This window comes from Phasianus colchicus, chromosome 5, assembly GCF_987193195.1.
Source record: "Phasianus colchicus chromosome 5, bPhaCol1.hap1.1, whole genome shotgun sequence".
In the NCBI taxonomy this organism is placed as follows: domain Eukaryota; kingdom Metazoa; phylum Chordata; class Aves; order Galliformes; family Phasianidae; genus Phasianus; species Phasianus colchicus.
The window spans coordinates 865001-884783 of record NC_143440.1 but is presented as its reverse complement, the minus strand read 5'-3'; the positions used below and the strand labels follow the sequence as shown (position 1 = coordinate 884783).

The window sequence follows — 19783 nt, the reverse complement described above, 5'->3', positions numbered from 1 at the left end:
AAGATGTGAGGTTTTGCACTTTTGTATGAATGTTCTTAACGTACTTCCAATTTCTTTCCTAAGTCAAAGAGACATCATTATCCCTTCCTCCTCACCAGAGAAATAGAAAAATGCTTTATTATTTCCCTAGTCTCTCTCATGAGAAAAGGAAGTGGCCTGCTATATCCTCAAAAAAGTTTTATTAAGAGTTTACCACTGGTCTAAAAATGATTTTTGATGGCAAGTGGCTCTCCAGCCTCAGTGCACAAATACAAGCAGTTTCATTTACCTGTGTTTATGGATCTTCTCATCACAGTGAAAAGATCCTAAAACATCTTCCATGGAAGAAAATAATTAAGAGACAATAAAGAAACACTGGGAGACTCCAGAGGACAGGGAGGATCTGACCCGGAGCTGGATTAAGACCCACAGAATCTTGGTTCTCCTTCCTAAAGTCTGATATTGCAAGAACAGGAATTATTGTCCTGGCTTCCACCAGTAATAAAGATAAGATGAGATGGGGAGTGGAACTGATTTTAGCCATATGGTTTGTTGAGGAACAATCACTTCTTGGTAGAACTGGACCAGAGAAATAGTTCAGGGTCAGGTAGGTGACTGGAGGAAGACAAAGAGGGAATTGCTCATATCTCAGAAATATTCTGGAAATTGAGCCACTGGTCAGTGTCACTCAGTGAATCAGAAGGTGGTAACTGGGGGGTGAAAGTGTCAGAGGAACAAAGGAGTTGTTATAAAATGGAGACGTAAGACAAGATCATATGAAAATTATGCAAAATACTGCTGCCTGTAAAACTTCCAAGCAGGAAAACGTTCCCACAGTAGTTTCTCCACTTCACAGCGTTTTTCTGCTTAAAGTCACTATCTTCCCTTTTTGCTGTACCACTTCCTTCACACTATTTTTAAACAACATAATGTAATTACAGACAAATTCCTAACCATGGAAAGGAATTAAATGTATTTTTAAGTTGGTTTGTTTTTAATAATCCAGGATAAGCATGTTATATATTTCTTAATTCATTTTCATTCATCCAGGATTTATTTCTCATTGGTACCTACCTCTGTATTAGAGAGCTAAATGGTGGCAGGGATGCTCTCAGGAAATGCCTATAATGTGAAGTTGTTAGAAATTCTCAGGTATATTTTGGCTGAAGAGCACTGAAGTGGTTCCTGGGCACAGTTCAGAAGGCTGACTAATGAGAACAGTCTTTTATTTGGATGCAGTTTTCCCTCTTTGAAAGAATAGCAGAGTTTAATGTAACTAGGCCATTTCATATCTGTTGAATTCAGCTTCAATAAACGGTCTCACAAACATTTAGTTCATCAATGTTGACATACAGTTCAACTAGACTGACTACCAAGCATTCACAGTTACTCACCCTACATACTCTACTCATTAATATCAGTGCACTGGATGGCTGACAAAGTGACATCTCCCCATTAACTACACTGAGAACTTCCATTCCACATTTACGTTTCTGAACCATACACAAGAGTTGGTCTCTAAGCCAGACAAAGCTCATCTCATTCTTGTTTTTAGCATTGCAACATATAATGAAGGTTAGGTACTAAAAATTAAAACTGAGTGGAGAAGAGAAGCAACTCTAAATGCTCACTTTCTCAGACATGCTCAAGATCAACCAATGCAAGTTCACAAGGGAACACATGGATAGGTGAATTTTACTTGCAGAGTAGAAAACAAACAAAAAACACATTCACTTTAGTTTTGTACTCTCAGAGAGTTTTAGCATTCTACATTGTATGCACCAGGAAATTAGCAAAGGAGGAAACAAAGATCTGACCAAGACCATTTTCCTCTAGCTACTCCTTCATTTCAGCAGTAAGAAAACAGTACAGTGCAGAAGCCACATCTAAGTTTCTTCTATCAGACAACTAGCTTTGTTCTGGTCATCCTGCAAACTTCTGCATCCATGTGCAATCATGTGCAAAGTGACAATAACACACAAAAATTGGTATTTTTTATGTAAAAAAAAGAAAAATGGAAGAAAAAGGCTTTTTTGTGTGTCTATATAGTCTTTCAATACAAAATAGAAACCATCTACTTTTTCAAAATTATAGCACATATCACACACATGACATCAGCACTATAATTCTCACAAAACTTCACTGGGGATGGGGAGTGGAACTCCACATGCTAAAATAATATGCAATATATTAACAGTGTCAGTGCTAGTTTAAAAGAACAGAACAGAGCTAAATGAACAAAACTGGAATAAAGTGGCACAACGAGCCCCAGCACATACAAAAGCTACTTTACTGACTGGCAGGGTTTCTAAGTGCCAGACATAAACTAGACAGTGCATTATCTTACTCTCAAAGCACTAGCCAGAACAAGATCTAATCTCGAATAAGCTACAAACTGAAGTGTAAATTGGTCTCAAAAATCTACTCTACTTCTGAATATTTTGCCATTTACGATAACAAAGACTCTATGTGGGCTTTTGATCCATTGAACACACCATTTATTTCTGTGCAAATACTGAAGGAATGGATAGTAGAATCTGTCCCAGACTAGAACTGCATTAGCCCGCTACTGAGTATGGCTGCAGGAAAGAATGAACTTCTACTTACCTTGTGTTTTTGCCTTTTACATCTTGAACATACATGGCCAGACCATATGTGTTAGGTCTTGTGCTACATGCAAAAGAGGAATTCTAATAATTTTCCCCAAGCTCAATAACATTTTTAGTAATCACACTCTGCATCAAAATCACAGAACACCAACATTTTAATAATAATAAATCATTGTTGATAAAAAGTTTGCTTAAACAGATGAAAGGAAGATAATTATTTAAGCAATACAGATGTATTTCTACCTTATAGAAAAGTTCCTGTGATTTAAATACTCTCGTTCATATGGAAGACTGAACTTGCAAACTATTAAAGGTAATATGTGAAATGATCTAAATGTAAATTCAATAATTTTGTATATTTTAAGCATCTCCCTCGATCAAATTTATTTTAAAAATAAATGCAAGTTAAAAGTGAAGTAAGATGAAACACATTTTATGTTGCCTTTGATCTTTAACTTGTAGCCTTATCTCCCAGGTCAGAGGGCACATTATTCAATTTCACCATATTTTGTGTAAAACCACTGTAGCGTTGAAGATGACTTTCAGTACAAATGTCATGGTACTTAAAGCTAAACTGGACCCTAGTTTTTTAAGCTTCTTAATTAAAATCACAGTTTATAATGGTCTGACAATATTATCTTTATACTTTCCAGTTGAGCAGCAGCAGAATTTTCACAGCATTTATTCAATCAAGCTTAGCAATGTTTCTGCAGCTCATTCTTTCACTTCCTAAAACAGACAACGGGGTTCAGAGTAACTAAGCTGTCACTCTATATAAATTTATTCTCTGTGTCAAAGGGAGTAAACTGGATTGGATGAAATCTAAACCGTTCAGGAGAACTGATGTTAAGAAGTAATTCTGAACAGAGGAGTGAAAAAGAGAGAGAAAAAACAAGAACACTTTTTCTTAAAGAAAAAACAAAAGCAAAAAACTGCCTTCAATTCTCTGCTACTTCTTTGGGATGAATACTAGGTCCTACAAGTACCAGGATAATAAGATTAGGTTATTCAAATTACATTTTTCGCACCATGAGAAAAGGATTCCCATGTTCATCTATAAAAAGAACTGACATACTAACTATAGTTTAATGCATGAAGGAGTTTTGCATGATGAACTGCAGCTATCACAACAAGAAACTAAGAATACTGTATTTGAAAGTTTTTTGGATTCAAAGGAAATATTGCCACTTTTGATTATTTGTATTGTCATCTATCATTGAAGTATGCGAGATTGTATTTGCATTATACTATAAACTGACATTCTCTTTTCATAAAAACTGTTACTTATATTACTTTCTTACCATTTCATTCAGTTTCTTTTGTAACGTGTATTTTGAAATCTGTAAAACAAAAGAGCTGTTAATTGAATTGCAGTAACAATTTTTTCTGAAGACAAACTACAGGTTTCTAAAAAATTCTCAAACCTAAGATTTAATTGCCAATCTGATACTGTAACATGGCTTTCAAATTAATAGTTTAACTATTTCTTTTATTATAGATTCACTTTATAAAACCTCTTAAAGATTTAAATTGCACACTTAAATTCCATTTAAAAAATCATTACATCGATTTGTATCTACAGTCATTTTGAAAAATGTGCAACACCTATGTTCTCTGGCACGTATCACACAAATAAAGTGTAATGGGACTACAGCAATAAATTCAACCCTTGAACTAAACAGAGAAGAAAGCAGAGATATGAGTGAAAGTATTTCCCTAAATCCTAGAAGAATAAAGTGGGTTTTCCACTGAGGAAAAAGCAACCTTTGAGATAGATGTTCCAAAGAGTGTGATATACAGACACACTATACTAATCTTGAATGTTTTAAAAACACAGGGTTGACATTTGAAGTCATTAACATTATTTTTCATACACCATTGGCATCACAGAATTTTGGGTTTTATAATATTTAAATCTCCAATTCTTTAGTCCTAAGTGTATTTTGAACACCCTAATGTGTACTGACAATGCCTAAAATAAAAATAAAAAAGAGAGAATATCAATGAAGCCAGTGTGTGTAAATATTACAGAGCAATCATTTTTAAGATAGTATTCTGACTTTTTAGAAATGGGACTACAGCACTGAATTAGAAATTACTCACTCATTTTAAACTGATTTACAAACAATTTCTCAGAGTCCACAGGTTCTTCAGGCTATAGCAGCATTTTCTAGATCCAAACTATACTACTAGGAACTTGATCTGTGCTCTCAAGTGAACACTAAATAAAGCTAAACTTTTGTAAGATAAACAGAAACTTAAAAAGCCAGCAGAATCTTTTCAGTACTTGACATCATTTCTGCTACGTCAAGGGTTGAAGAAGGTAACAAAATCCTTTATCTGTTATAAGAGAATGTTACTAAGAATTAAATATATTGAAAAATCATTGATTATTACCCATTATTATATAAAAAGAAAAAACATACAACATAGTGAAGTTCCTCCAGAGCATCAAAGTTTATTATTAACATGTCATTTATTTGTAGTAAGAATAATTCTCTTTACTCCATAAGATTTAAACATATAAAACAATTATAACCACCACGCTCCTACTGGAAGCAAATAAATACATATCCAAAACATTAAGAGTTAACCCCTGCCTTGGCAAGGGTCAGTTTTTTATTTTGTCCAACCTTATCTCACCTGTCCACACTTACCAAATCACTTGATGTATACACTTACAACTTAATAAAGGAACATTTCAGTTCTCATAATGGAGGCTCTCACCGAATGATGTGTTTCTAGCATGTGCCTAAATACTGTCTGGGAATGGACAGATGGGCATTATCTTTTCTTCTTTAAAGCTTACTGCAAAACTAGGCTATCCCTTTTACATCCAAAACAACAAACAAATGAAAAAACACATCTCTCTAAATTGAAGATCCATTCGGGTGCAGAAACCTGAGCAAATCTTAAAGCTATTGTTTGTATGCAAACATGGAAAATTGATGTTTTCACGCGAAGTTCTAAATCTAAGATTTCACTGTCCTGGAAACTAAAAGAGTACTTGTAAATGTAAAAAGGAAAATTCATATTAAAAAGAGAAAACAAAAACCTGTAGATAATTCAGTCATAACAAATATCCAAGAAATGTGTCTTTGATTTTCAATTTTATAGTATCATAATTCCATGGAAAATTTGCAAACTTTTTAAAACATTGAGTCAGAACCTGGGTTTCTACAAACCCATAAGAAATATCAGCAGTAACTTCAAAGTCTTCAGCCTCTCAGGCTTAAACATGACTTCTACCTTGATGATATTAACAGTTCACTGGAGGTCACTGTAGGAGTGCCAAATGTTTGGCAACCCATGATAGCAAAGTGGCAGTACCACCCCTTGCAAGGCATCCACTCATTCTGATTTAGAAAACATTGATCCAAAAGGAATTATATGCCAAGGTGACAACTGAAGTCTACTTTACCACTCAAGGATTTGTAAATAATAAAAAAGATCCTATTGACTTTCTCCTTTTTAATTCTTATAGAAATGCATTAAATGAATTAAGTGGAAAATACAAAAGCCTCCTGATGAAACTAACTATGGAAATCAATACAAAAGATGGGTAACTTTGTGAGTTGGATGTCCAGTGTAAATATTTTTGTTGTTATTGCTTAGGAATTTCTAAAACCACAGTTTTCAGACAGGTGAGAAGAGATTAACACAAGCATAAGGGAAGATTGTGGAGAATAGGAAGAAAAATAAGTCACATTTCACATGCCATTTGGGTTTTGGAATCTGTGCATTCTTCTGTAATAAAAGAACTTTAGTTGACAGGATGTTTGAAACTGAAGGCTAAAACAGAAACTCACTGTTAGAAAGTGAGGTATGAGCATACCATGTAGATTAAAAGGAATGTCTTAAAGACCATCTGAAAAATAACTATTTTCTCTTGGGGAGGAGAGAGGCATGTGGAAACAATATTTGAATATCAACGACATTTATTTAATGAAAATAATAATTTACCTGTAATTCTTTCAATGTTTCTTTCAATCCATTGATTTCTTTTTCTTTTATTTCTACAGCAAGTTGATATTTTCCCTTTCAAAACATAATCTGTACTTTAGGATTTGGGCAGAATACATATTTTTAATGATAAAAGCCTAACAAGAGTGTTATGAGGATAACAAATAACTGCTAAATATTTTGAAATATACATCTATATTGCTATGAAGAGAAAAATGAATACATGATACTGTATTTTCATCACTTATAACAAGGCTGCCAAAGGCAGAACTAAAATATTAACATCTAATAAAGATAATCTTACAGATTATTAAAAAAGCATAACAGTAGTTCTCAAGAAGCTATAGTTTGTAACTTTAGTAAAGGCCACAGTAAGAAAAATAATTATAATATACTTAGTATGTGTTTGATAAGTTACATAACATTATAACTTGTCTATGTGTGTCACTAGTTGGCAAATAGTGAATTATACTGAAGTACCTTTTCTTCTTCCATGGCAAACATCCTTGCCTGTAACTTGATTCAGTGGCATAAAAAAAAAAAAAGGAAACAAATCAATACTGCACTTCAAATTCATCTTATTCACACAAATTAACAAGGCATTATATTACTTTGTATAGGCTATTTCCCTTATATAGGTGTATTTTATATAAGTACATACATACACCTACACTGTTCTACAGCAGCAGCAAGCTGGTGAATCACATTTTTTTTTTTTTTTTCCAAGAAGGAAAGAACTGCTTGTTTTTTTGGTATGATTGAAATTTGGAGCATTAGTGATAAAATTATTCATCTCCATGTGTAACATTTTCCGTTCCTATCACTGCTCACTATTAATGGATAAAATCACAACCCTGACTGGAAAGACTGAGACACTCTTTCAGATGTTGAACTGAATAAGTTATATTGCAGATTTTTCCTCAATTTTTATGAAAAAATTTCCAGAAGACATGCCATTTTAGAAAGAGACTGGGAAGAGGGAGTGAGTGTGAGGGGACACAGAATGGGGACACAACTAACATACAACACGTTTTAAGTTTCTGTAGGAATTTTTGGGAAACCTCAGAATCTCAGAAAGAGTGGCTTATTACTATGAAGAACTGTCAACTGTAGCATGTCTGGATCTAAAAAAAAACCAGACTTGATTTTTTTGAGCTGTATATTCCACCATCTTACATGCAGCTTACGTGTTTTAATACCAATGGATAACATGCTGTCATTTTCTGAACTCTTAGTGTCTAGGCTGGAAGGATTTGTTTTGCTACCTGCTTTTTAAAAGCTGCCATAGCTTCTTTGGTTTGTTGCTGTAATGTGTCTGTCTGATGCTGCAGAGTTTCCTGCTCATGGGAAATAACAACAATCCTTTAAACATAATCTTACAGCAAAACATATATGGTCTTTTAAGAGAGAACCAGTGTTTTTCTTACATAACTTTAGGAAGACATCACTGAGTAAAAGCAAAACCTGAGGATGAGACCAGATATTTGTTAACCAGTAATCATCTTTTCATCAGTGGCCTCTCTTCTAGTTCACAGCAGGTAGCACTTATCACCTCTAGAAGATACGTCATTGCTGGGACTCCTAAGGGCAATTCTTACCAATCCTATCAAGGTACAGAAGCAATGCAATATCCACACCCCCTTATGACAGTATCTTCATGCATTTCAAAAAGTCACAGGATTTTAATTTTCACCTCCATTTAAAAAAATATAGTTACTCTATTTTCCAGCTGAATTTTAGTAGTTTAACAAACTACATAAAAGATCTGAAGGGCGACAGAACAAACTAAGCATAAGGTCATAAGGTAAGATTTCCTACTTTAATTATCCTGCTGCCTGGCTTTACTCACACACATAAAAAATATGTACATAAGAAAATGAGTTAAACTATTATTTTTGTGTTTGCTACTGTTTTATATCATCATCTTGTACACTAATACTCCGCTCTGCAAGTTGGCAGTCTTTAAGATCTTTAACTATCACACTCCTCTGCTCAAGACAGGAAAAAAACAACCTAGGGGAAGTAATATGAAGATATCTTTGTTAGATCTTCTTTTGAAGCTCTAGATACTTAAAAAAAAATAAAGGCAGTCAAGAACAACTATCACAAAATACAGATGAGTATTTAGCTAAGAAGCCTTACTGTGAAACAATGATTATGCAATAACTGTACAAAAATAAATACAAATTCAGACTATTAAAGAGTGACTGATGAGAAACTAAACTGATAATTCATTTCACATGTGAGAAGCCTATTTTCTTCTCCCCTAATCGAGTTTTTCAGATACAAACAATGTTAGATTCTGCAGCAAACAGGGATTACTTTTGAGTTGAGGGCTCACATTCTTTGACCTGAGTATGAAGGAAATCTGTGAAGGCAGAGCATTTTATATTCACGCACACATTCATTGATTCATTGTGAGATATTTACAGAAGGTTCTTATTTGCATCTATCAAACAACACATACAACATGACTAATTAATAGGTAAAGAGCATACCAACTAAAAATCCAGAAATGATACAGGATTACCAGCAAATCAAGTATTCTTTGTGTATTATTCCTACCCACCACAGGAATAATAAGATTTTATAACTACAGTACTGCCAAATTAAGATGATATTTCTATAGGAACTCAAGTCAATGACAGATAATTTACTTAAATATAAATTTGGTTTAACCAAATTGTCATCTTCTATACAACTTTGTCACTGATATAATTTATAACCTGATAAAAGTATTACTGAATTCTTCAATATATACTGCATTTTTCCTTATCTTGTACATTCAAGTGATATGTTTTACCAAAAACCTCTACCTAAGACTACTAAGTAACGTGATTGATTGTACTATCTCAAAAGCCTAGTATTTTGCATACATGACATGTATGTGTGGTGCACAGAATAAAGAAGAAAATGACTTTCTTAAACGTACAAGCAAAACTGATATTGTGATACCGCAGTAAGTATAATGACTATACTTACCAGATTAAAAAGAGATTTTGTCCACTGATTTTCCCTACTTTAGTATTTTTTCCAACAGCAGCAAGAATGTTCTTAAAACTAATATTACAATTTGAAAGCAAATTTCTGCCTTAAATCAGAAAGTTCTCTTACGCTATCTTTATTTGAAACCAGCTCACTAAGTTTAAGATAAAACAGAATGCATACTGAACCACAGAAATGTTGGCAGAAAGGCATCTCTGAAGGAAAAATATAAAAGAATATTTGAAAAGTCCAGAGCAGCAGCTGTCTACTTACTGAGCTTTGACTACTGTCAATGTGATTTTGCTTTTGGAAACAACTGGGTCACAAATTCAAGTTAAATTTCATACTTCTTAGCATTTTCATCTTGCTTAAATCTCCAGAATCAGAAACACGTATCAGCTTGTTCCTTTGAAGTTCCAGAGTTTTATGTGTCTTTTACATACTTCGAGTGCTCTCTCAAAGTCCCTAAAATCTACAAGTCACTGTTTACATTGGGTTTGCCACATGCAAATTAAAATCCAAGCATGAGGGGAAAAAAAAAAAACAACACAAAATGATTTCACCTAGCTAACTATAAGTCCCATCTTTCTATAAATGGTAAATTGCTGTTAAGGTCTGGGAAAGAATAGCAATCACTCCTTTTGAACCCTGATTAAGGACTGCAATGCTATGTTAAGAAAAGCAAAGAAAGGCTACAAATCGAAAGCACTGCTGCTCCTATAAATATAAAATGTTTCCTGTTTCTGTGTGCACATATATATCTTCTAGGAAAAAAAAGCACATAGTTGGGATTATTAATTTAAGATGGTTAGGATGAACTCCAAGAAGAAACAGTCTTCCTTTCCTACTAAGATGTTAAAGATCCCAAGATCAAGGATAGAGCTGAAATTATTGTTTTTTCTGTGATCATAAAATATACAGAGTGAAGCCTTTTATCTTGTGACCCAGTGGCAAGGGTCATAGGTTTGACTGTATTTGAGAAAGGAATGGATTTCCTATGAAAGCATAACCTCAGGAGCCCTAACCCTAAAAACAAAAAAAAAAATAATGTTAGGCACTGTACTGAAAACTTCATTCAGAGCAAAGGTGACAAACTTCTGAGCATATCTAACTTGTAAGTTACTGTTAAAAAAAATAAACACACATATGTATAAATATTAGAAAAAAAACTTACAGTCAAAACACAACAAGGAAGTTGCTGTGATGATACTGGCACTAGCCAAAGCCAGGCACAGTACAGAGCTGTTGCTGTGTAGCTTCCCCCACATTACATGTCAAGATTCCTAGTGTTCTATTTCTTCAATATTAATATCCCTTTTGACTAAAGATTCCCAGTCATGCCAAATATTATTATGAGATTCTTTTGTTAAGCAGATTTTTAAATTGAGCAAAATTAAAATCAATACTAAAGCTACAGCATGGCTAGACAAAATATTGTCTACCACATTTTACTGTTGTAAGTGACAAAAAGACTTAAGAATTGTATCAAACCACAGTCCAAATTAGTAATATCTTAAAACCAAATCTCAGCAGCTGAAAGACAAAAATCACAGGAAAGTTACCTTCTGCCACTCGAGTTCCTGTTTCTCCACAACAATTTTATTTAATTGATCTTCATAATTGATCTCCGTTTCCTAATTAAAAATAAATAAGACAGTTATCTACAAATCAAACACCAACATAATTTGTCTACTCTTACTACTCCTTCTTTACAGTCCAATACACAGAAGTTACTATACACTGTGCTTATACACTGCATAACAAGAAGGAAACAGCAGAACAGATCAGCTGTTCCAGTCAGAAAACTTGCAGAATTAATAACATAGATTGATGTGAACAGCAGAACATTATGAACTAGTATCACAGCTCTGAATTGACAGAAGCAGCCGGCTCCTCATACATCTTCTGTTCTGCAGTTACAACAAAAGCAGGCTCAAAGGCAACAAAACAGACTCAACTTTACTTCACAGCTGAAAAGTGATTGGATATCCTGATGAAGGAAGTCAATGATTAGTCAAATAATCAATGACACAAATAATCACGGCTAATAAGTCAGAATCTTTGGGATACCTTAATGATTTCACAAAGATTTCACTCAGAGCACTAAAGCTCTTCTTTTTATCCCCCCTTTTTCTTCCTTTTTGACATCTCCCACAACTAAAAGCGTATGACAGCAATCACATTGTTATTATGGAAAATGAAACATTTATTGCAACCTTATGTGCCAATAAGGCTTCTGACCTACCAGACTGATAAAAAAAAATGGAAAAGAATCCCTGCATAATCATTTGCATTTTCGATAAGATGAGCTACCTGCAAAGAACATGACAAAAGGCCAAAGGTTCTTCACAATCCAGGAGATGGAGCAGTAACAGTTCAGGAGGTGTTACATCACCTGTTCTTAGAGAATTGTCTTGTCAAGAATCAAATTATTACCATGATAACAAGTAAGATATACCTGCTGATAATCAGAGTCATTAACAATTTATTGTTCTCCTGAAACATTCTGGCACTAAAATGAGATTTTCCTAACAGGAATCATTTTCCCTTGTGTGTTATTTTTATTTTCTCTCACAAGCACGGTCCTTCTTCTATAAATACAATGCTGAAAAGAAGAACAATTCCCCTACCAAAAACAGTGACAATGGTATCTACACCTTAGACGTAGATCATTATAAGCAACACACTGCTCTCCTAATACATACAGCCAAATAATGAATATGCTTTAAAGATCTAAGACTGTTCCTATCTCAAAGCAGGTAATACAAATGTTCAGAAGAAATGCAATTCTTTCTTAAATCCTGTACAAATGAGAGTGTTAAGCTTTTAAGAGGATGCTTGCAATGCCTCAACTTGTGCAAGGCTGTTTTAAAGGAGATTCTGCACCATTTTTTCACCTACTGTAGTATTTGATTAATAGTCTCATTATATTATCAATAGTATGGCAAATGGCAAAATACGTCCCACGATGATTTAACATAGGTTTTTGATACTGACACCTTTTATAATTTCTAGGATCAAAACTGATATCCTTATTTAACAGTAATACAGTAAACAAGCACATGTGTGGAAAGAAATAACTTACACTCTTATGCACAAGATGCTACTCCTAAGTAAGAGTTACATGCTGGATCTAAAAACACGCCTCAAAACTCATGTGAACGTTACACAGAAAATACTGAACATGTATTTAAAATTAAAATCTGTTTCACAGAGAACTAGCTACGTTTTTTAGCTTTTATTTCCCTACTAGTACCAAGAGGGTTCAGATAGAGAACAAACCTAAAGATTTTGAAGACTTATATAAGAAATACATTTAAAACTTTGAAAAAATAAGTGTCTCAGTTCTGCCTTAACAAATCATACTTTGGTTATAAGGATTTTGTTTTCCCTTACTCATCTATAAACAATAAATATTACAATATTCTCCTAAAAATAGAGTAGGCTGACTTATAGCTAATAGCAGGACACGGGGAAATGGTTTTAAGTTAAAAGAGGGAGGATTTGGGTTGGATGTTAGGGGGAAGTTTTTTACTAGGAGGGTGGTTAGGTCCTGGAACAGGCTGCCCAGGGATGTTGTGGATGCCCCGTCCTTGGAGGTGTTCAAGACCAGGTTGGACGAGGCTCTGGGCAACCTGATCTAGTAAAGGTGTATGTTTGGTGGCCCTGCTAGGCAGGGGGGTTGGAACTACATGATCCTTGAGGTCCCCTCCAACCCAGGTCATTCTGTGATTCTGTGATAGCTTCTTATAGAAGTGCAGTCTTAAGCAGTTTAAGCTCTTAGGCAAGAAATGCTATTAAAACAATGCATCATTAGCAAAAGTTTTGTACATTGTAAGCCTGTAAAAAAAAAGATCCTTAACCTCCACCCGTGTGCAGACACCTGCATATGCAGTGGGCAATTAAGCTGGGAAAAGGAGGTGGCACAAATATCACTGATTTCAATGGTTGTTGGAGAGCAACCAGCATCTATCCACATTAAACTTATGAAATAAAGGGAAAAGAGTGTAATATTTTAAAGGGCAGCAGCAGAACATACATCAGTGTTACTAGTTCTTGACAAAGCAAACTTACATTCAGATCAACTGGGATGCCTTATATTAATAAGTTACCAAGCCTTTAGTAAAGATAAAAACAGAAGTTAGTTTATTACAAACTAACAAAAAGGTTTATGTAAAAAAAATGGGATTTACAAATTATTTGTAATCAAGTACATACATACACCATTTCTGTTTTAAAATGTCTAAATATTTTAAAATTTAACGAGGACACTAAAATTTAACATTTTACAATTGATCTGGGAAACAGCATGTCACATTTTAAAGCCCACTGATAAATAGTCACCACTGCATCTATACTGAGCCCTTTACATTTAACTAAATAAAGCCTGAAAACTGCATTAAATTCCATTTCAATTCAGCCCTTTGCTTTGAATAGTAGAGAGGACAGGAACTGAAGTTCTCTATGTGAACAACACTCCTCCAACTTACTCCCAGATTATAATGGAAAACCTGCAAGCTCTCAAAAATGTGTACATGTACGTAACTACTGTTGAAAAAAAACAATAAACATCATAAATACTCAAAGTGGGAATGACAATTATATGCTGAAAGTGTTCTCATGTGAAATCGCTAACAATTATAAGCCTTATCCATCATTTTTACTTCTTTCTAAGGACATTTATAGTTTCCCCATTTTGAAGTGAAAGCTTTTAAAACTTGTGAAGCACTTTTTTTTTCTTAAGAAGTTCCAACAGCTGTTTAATATGAGAAAAACATTTTTGTTATACTTGGGAGCATAATGCTGTATATAACTTTGATGAGGTATCAAAAAACCACAAAACCTTAAAAGTGTTCATTTTTTATTAGCTGCCTTAGGACTACATGGATTTAAGGGTTTTTATAAAAAGACTACCATAACAATAAAAGAGGAGTCATTTGATGGTTTATTTACTCGTTATAACCTTTGGAAAGTGTCAAGCGTTCTTTAAAGTGTTTGCTTCAGGCTGCAGTTTTACAAGATGGGCTGTGGATTGGTCAAGCCCCCTCGATTCCTGACCCTGAACAGATTTAGGAACAGAGTACAGCTGGCTCATGTCCAAGCAGCCAAAACTGCTCCTAGGTACTTTTATTATCTTTTTCAAACTCATAATCTACCTCCTACGAAATTGCACAGCCAATTTCTCATGCAGCTCAATCAAATAGTACTCATAGGAACTACAGTTTATGATTGTTTCATGCTATAATTAGAATACCCTCCATGAACTAAATAGTCAAGTCAAACTTTTAAAAGACTGAATAGAAATTCATCAAGTTTTGATCCCACGACAAATCTTAAAGACAGAGAAAAATATAACAGCTTTATTCTAGTTTTCATGTGAGACGTTACATTTTTGGCTCTTCATAGCTATGACACTTAGTAAAAACCTTCAGTAGCCACACATGTGGAATTTAGTCTCAAATATTGTCCTTCTTCAGAAGCACACTATCAACTATTTCTTCATACGAGCAAAGAAACAGGGATGTATTCCAGTCATTTCTTTTCCTTTGAAAACTTTTCACTGCTCTGCCCCTCATATGGCAGTTTATCTATACTTAAATCTCATCTATCTTTAAATTCTTAACTGATACTTAATGTCTTATCTCCAACTTCAAATAATAAATTCCTAATCAAAAGATGCATTTGCTAACAGGAGTTATAAGCTAACAGTGCCTATTGACTAAAATACCTCCTTCCCCACCCCCACATACCAACAGAACACAAAACAAACACCTTTATTTCTGCAACAGTTTCAACAGTTTCCAATCTCACAGTTTTGGTCAATAAATTATTGTTCCACTTGAACAGTCCACACAGCAGCTACCACAGGTGCCTCTGGCTCTCTTTTTAACTTCACTCCATTTTGCACATTTGAAGGCTGTACTCTCACAGACCACCCCTCAAAGCAGGTTTAGCATGGGGTTAGTTGCTGCCATTTTAGGTCTAGATATAGTAAAACCAGTATGATCATAGCTGGTAAGTCCACAAACGTTTTAATATCTCCACTAACTCAAGCTTAGACTTCATGGTTTGCTCTTGCTGATAAGTAAGCTTATGGTTTCATCAACTTCCTTAATATGGCAAACACCAATTTACCTTTTGAGTAGAGGTGGCATTTTCAAGTACTAACCTACAGCTTTCAATTTGCATCTCAATTCTGAACCCCACTTGTCCATATTAGCTGCAAAGCAGTGCTAAATTCATCAGTTGGCTCTGCTAGCACATGCAAATACATCTCTGTTCTGGAACAGACTAGCTCAGGTACCCTTGAACATTCTGGCATTAAAGCACTAGACCTTATGGACCCACGAAACAAGTTACAGGATCAACAGTATTAATGTTGTGATGTTTTAGTCAACATCAGGAAAGGCCATAGCAGAGCAGGTGCATGTTTCCAGGCATGGAACCGGGACACTGAAACTTGCCATTTGCATCAAAGAAAAGCTTTAGTACCTTTTTTAAAATTAGCACTAAAATTTCATCTTTCCTATGTTCAGCTACATCTGATCACCTACACTGCTTCAGCTGTTACCAGAAGTACCCATATTGCATGCATTAGAAAACATTTCTGTGCAAATAAAGAAGAACATCCTTGATTTATGTTCACATGCTTCTTACTCTATCTGGGAAAAGAAACCTATTCAATACACAACATCTAAGCTTTCTTTAACTCATAATCTTTGCCTTTAAACGCACGGTCAGCTTCCTATACGTACTTCAGAAAACACAAGAGCCTTCCAGTTTCACTTACTGCACAGCAACTTTATACTGTTAAAGATATGACATTTATCTACTAAGAAAAGAGTTGCCTCATATTACTCAACAGAATGAAACCAGCTGATTGCAGAGCAATACTGAGAGACTTTGGAACAAAGTTAATGAGAGATCCATCACAAAAGAATCACTGGCTTGATTGGTGCTGGTTGAGTGGAACAGCTAGAATAGCAGAAAGCAAAAAGGACATTCAAACTCTACTCCTGGAGGAAGCAGGAACAATAGTTTAAACAGAAGTATGAAGTTAAAAGCTAAAAAAAAAAAAAAAAAAGTCATACTAGGAACAAATACTCTATTAGCAGCCCAAGGTATAAAGTGAAGCTGTACTGAGTATTTTAAACCACATAGTGCCTAGAATAAACAAGCTACCACTGACAATAAATGGGATTTCATATGTAAGATGGCATAGCAGTCATTACTCAGAGAACATTTAGAATTATGAGGAAATTCTCTAAATTACTTTTGAGACTTTAATTACAGTGATAAGTCTAACAAAGAAAAGTGAAAAACAAATGAAGTAACTCAACGCATTTATTTAAATAAGCACATTCAGAAAAAGTCTTGACTTAATCTTATGGTATCAAGTTTGGATCACAACAAGTCTCTCAAAATACTTTAGTACTTAATGGTTTTTTTTATCTGTCAAGCGTTGCACTGATTATTTCATCTGCAAATTTATTTTTATAAATCTGAGTTCACATTGCAGTATAACCAACAATGCAAGGCAGCTTATTAAACAGAAAATACACGTTAATTCCCATTGTGAAGAGAATCCTGTATGAGGGACAAGGCCAACAACAGGAAGAGAAACAGAAGCAAACAGATGGGAGATTACTCCTCTAAGGTCGACCTACAGGTCATAGACACAATTGAGAGAAAACCCCACAGCTATACTGCCTCCATTGGACTACTGAATTTACTAAAGATCTTAAGCAACTTTGGGGGAACAAAAAAAAAAAAAAAAAAAGCAAGAGGAGCAAGAAACAGCAGAGCTTTAACTTCATTTGCCTATTTAACAGGCAACAATGTTTTAATTAAGTCGTTTATTCTTGTCCATAGGAAAACCAGCACAGTGCAAAACAAGAACTGTAATTCTGAGTTAGCACTGTATTTTGGAGTATGCACTGCCTTTTTCTCAGTGCTGATTATAAATTCATAAAATAACCCTTGGATTTGTAACAGATTTATAGCTAAATTCAGGGAAGGATCTTGTAGAATCATCTGTAAGCAAGAACATCCATAAAATTTCTACTTTAAAAAAAAAAAAAAAAAAAAGGTACTATGCACAGCCATATCATTTTACAACCCTTAGTTGTTCATAATGTTGAAGTTTCTTATTCCAATTTTCAATGATACTAAGCAAGCAGCCCTAAATTCATCATTAAAGCCAATAAAATGCATGCAGAGACACTTTAAGTTTTCAAATCGATTAGGAGTCAAATGATTAGCTTTTTTTGACATAATTCTAATTAAAAGCAGGTAAAATAATTTTAAGGATGAAGGAAGGTACAGATGTTTTAGAAACTGAGTGACATCTTACCTATGGAATTGACTCTTGGCATTTGTAACACAATAGACAGTGCACCAATGACATCAAAGCAGCAAGGTCCCAGGCTGCAGCAAGCGAGGATTTGCTCAAATGCAACAGCCATGGGCACAGAAAAAAGGAAAGACACTGTTTATCTTCAGAAGGCTGCTGGTAGGCAGGGATCTCTAGCAAGGCACCCTTGCCTTCACTGCCAATTCTTGAATGAGGTCTGGGAAGGGGTGGATCTTGACTTGATGCCTTTCGATCAATCAGCTGCACTGCATACACCTGAGTTCCCCTGGGTTGGCCCTGCCCTCCCACCAGGTGCTCAATCACTGCTTCAAGCTGTGACTTAGCATTTCTGCTACAGCATTAACATCAGTTTTGAAACCAAAGACTTACTTAACCAAGGAAAATCACTTACCTTCTTGAGAAAACATTGACTAAAATCAGTCGCTTAGTCCTGTGATATGGCGGACACAAAAGAGACAGACCAAACAACACTATCCCCAAAGATGAAGGTTTATGGCACTAAACATTTTAAGACTCCAACCAAAGGGATTAAAAAAGCAAACTTAGCAAAAAAAACCAAACAGTGCAGATGAAGTTTAGCTAACATCTTCTGTAATTATCACGTCAGTTACATCCTTCAGACTTTTTAATCCAAAAAATAGATAGGCAAAGCTAAATATTGCCACTGTGACAAGAGTCTAGGGGTCAAACTGTGGTGAATTTCAAAATTAATACTGCACAGTGAAAGTGGGATCATGCAGCTTTTAAAGAGCATTATAACATTTCACTAAAATCAAAAAAGTCATTGATACTAATATTTTTAAAGTAATAGTGCACATCCTTTGAACAGGACAAATGCATCAAACACAGAAAGGCATATTTGAGGTCTTTCAAAAATTCAACAGTTCAGAAATGCTAGAGGGAGAAATAGAAAAAAAAATTTATCAGACAACTGAGAAATTAACCACAAAAAATTGTAGCTGCCTTCAACTGTGTAGAAACACTTTTACTTTAGTACTACATGATGATCTCATCTTATTTCAGAAAGACCACCCCCTTCATACACTAGTGTTGTAGGGCACTAACCTAATATTTTAGTACATGCTAAATCCATCTATTAAATGAGAAAGACTTCATAGATTTTACAATGGCTATCTTTATCAATAGCCACTCTTAAAGAGAAGAAATAACTACAATGGAATGTAGTTACAGAAGTCTAATGTAAACAACGTGTGTTAATAGCTTGCTGATCAACAGTAGCAACTTGATAATTATACAAAACTCAAATTCACAATTCCCATTCAACTTTAATTTCTTGTAAAACCTACAGAGAAAATTTCAGTTACAGCCACTGCCTTAATGACATGCAACTTTAAAAACAAAATTATAGTTGGTGAAGTCCTTACAATACAATGTGAAATCGACCCATACTTCTGCAACATTTTCTATGATGACAGGCAGGAAAACAGAATTAAAACATTCAAAACAATATAAACACATTTACCCTCCTTATACGCAGTTCTTCTATAGTCTCCAATAAACTTGTTTTAAAGTCCAAGAGACGAATGGAAAGCAATGTCTCTGATGGACTCTGAAGAGCGGAGTCGAGCGCCTGCATTTTAAGGTCTTCATCCATTCTTAAAGCTTGTCTGCAACAGAAAAATGAACATTTTCTCTTTGGTTGATCTGGAAGAGGATATTGAAACAATAAGAAAAATGCAAATATATACATTTTGCAAATAGTAAAACTACTTGTTAAAGCCATTATGCAATCTTCTACATTTCCATTTTAACTAGATGTATGGTACTCTTAAAACAACAACAACAACAAAAAACACCAGCTTTACCATCAATTCACAATATTCATTTACTTTCCTCTATATTTTGAGCTTAG

The 19783-nt window shown here is 34.5% G+C and overlaps 1 protein-coding gene across 12 annotated transcripts in view; it reads right to left on the bottom strand.

Annotated features, from left to right (window-relative positions):
• The window catches only part of CCDC73 (coiled-coil domain containing 73), a 76257-nt gene that overhangs the window by 27189 nt on the left and 29285 nt on the right, over positions 1-19783 (bottom strand). For 5 of the 12 annotated variants that reach the window (XM_090142103.1, XM_090142102.1, XM_090142101.1 and 2 more), the window contains 6 exons: positions 19394-19538; positions 11099-11170; positions 7817-7888; positions 7032-7067; positions 6552-6626; positions 3890-3928 (listed from right to left, as the gene is read on the bottom strand). In XM_090142103.1, coding sequence (XP_089998229.1) covers positions 3890-3928; positions 6552-6626; positions 7032-7067; positions 7817-7888; positions 11099-11170; positions 19394-19525 — 426 coding nt within the window. In that variant the 5' untranslated portion in view covers positions 19526-19538. Of the gene's footprint in view, positions 1-3889; positions 3929-6551; positions 6627-7031; positions 7068-7816; positions 7889-9809; positions 10563-11098; positions 11171-17889; positions 18490-19393; positions 19539-19783 lie in introns of those variants that run through there. The other 7 variants (XM_090142109.1, XM_031607184.2, XM_090142105.1 and 4 more) reach the window with 7 other exon arrangements.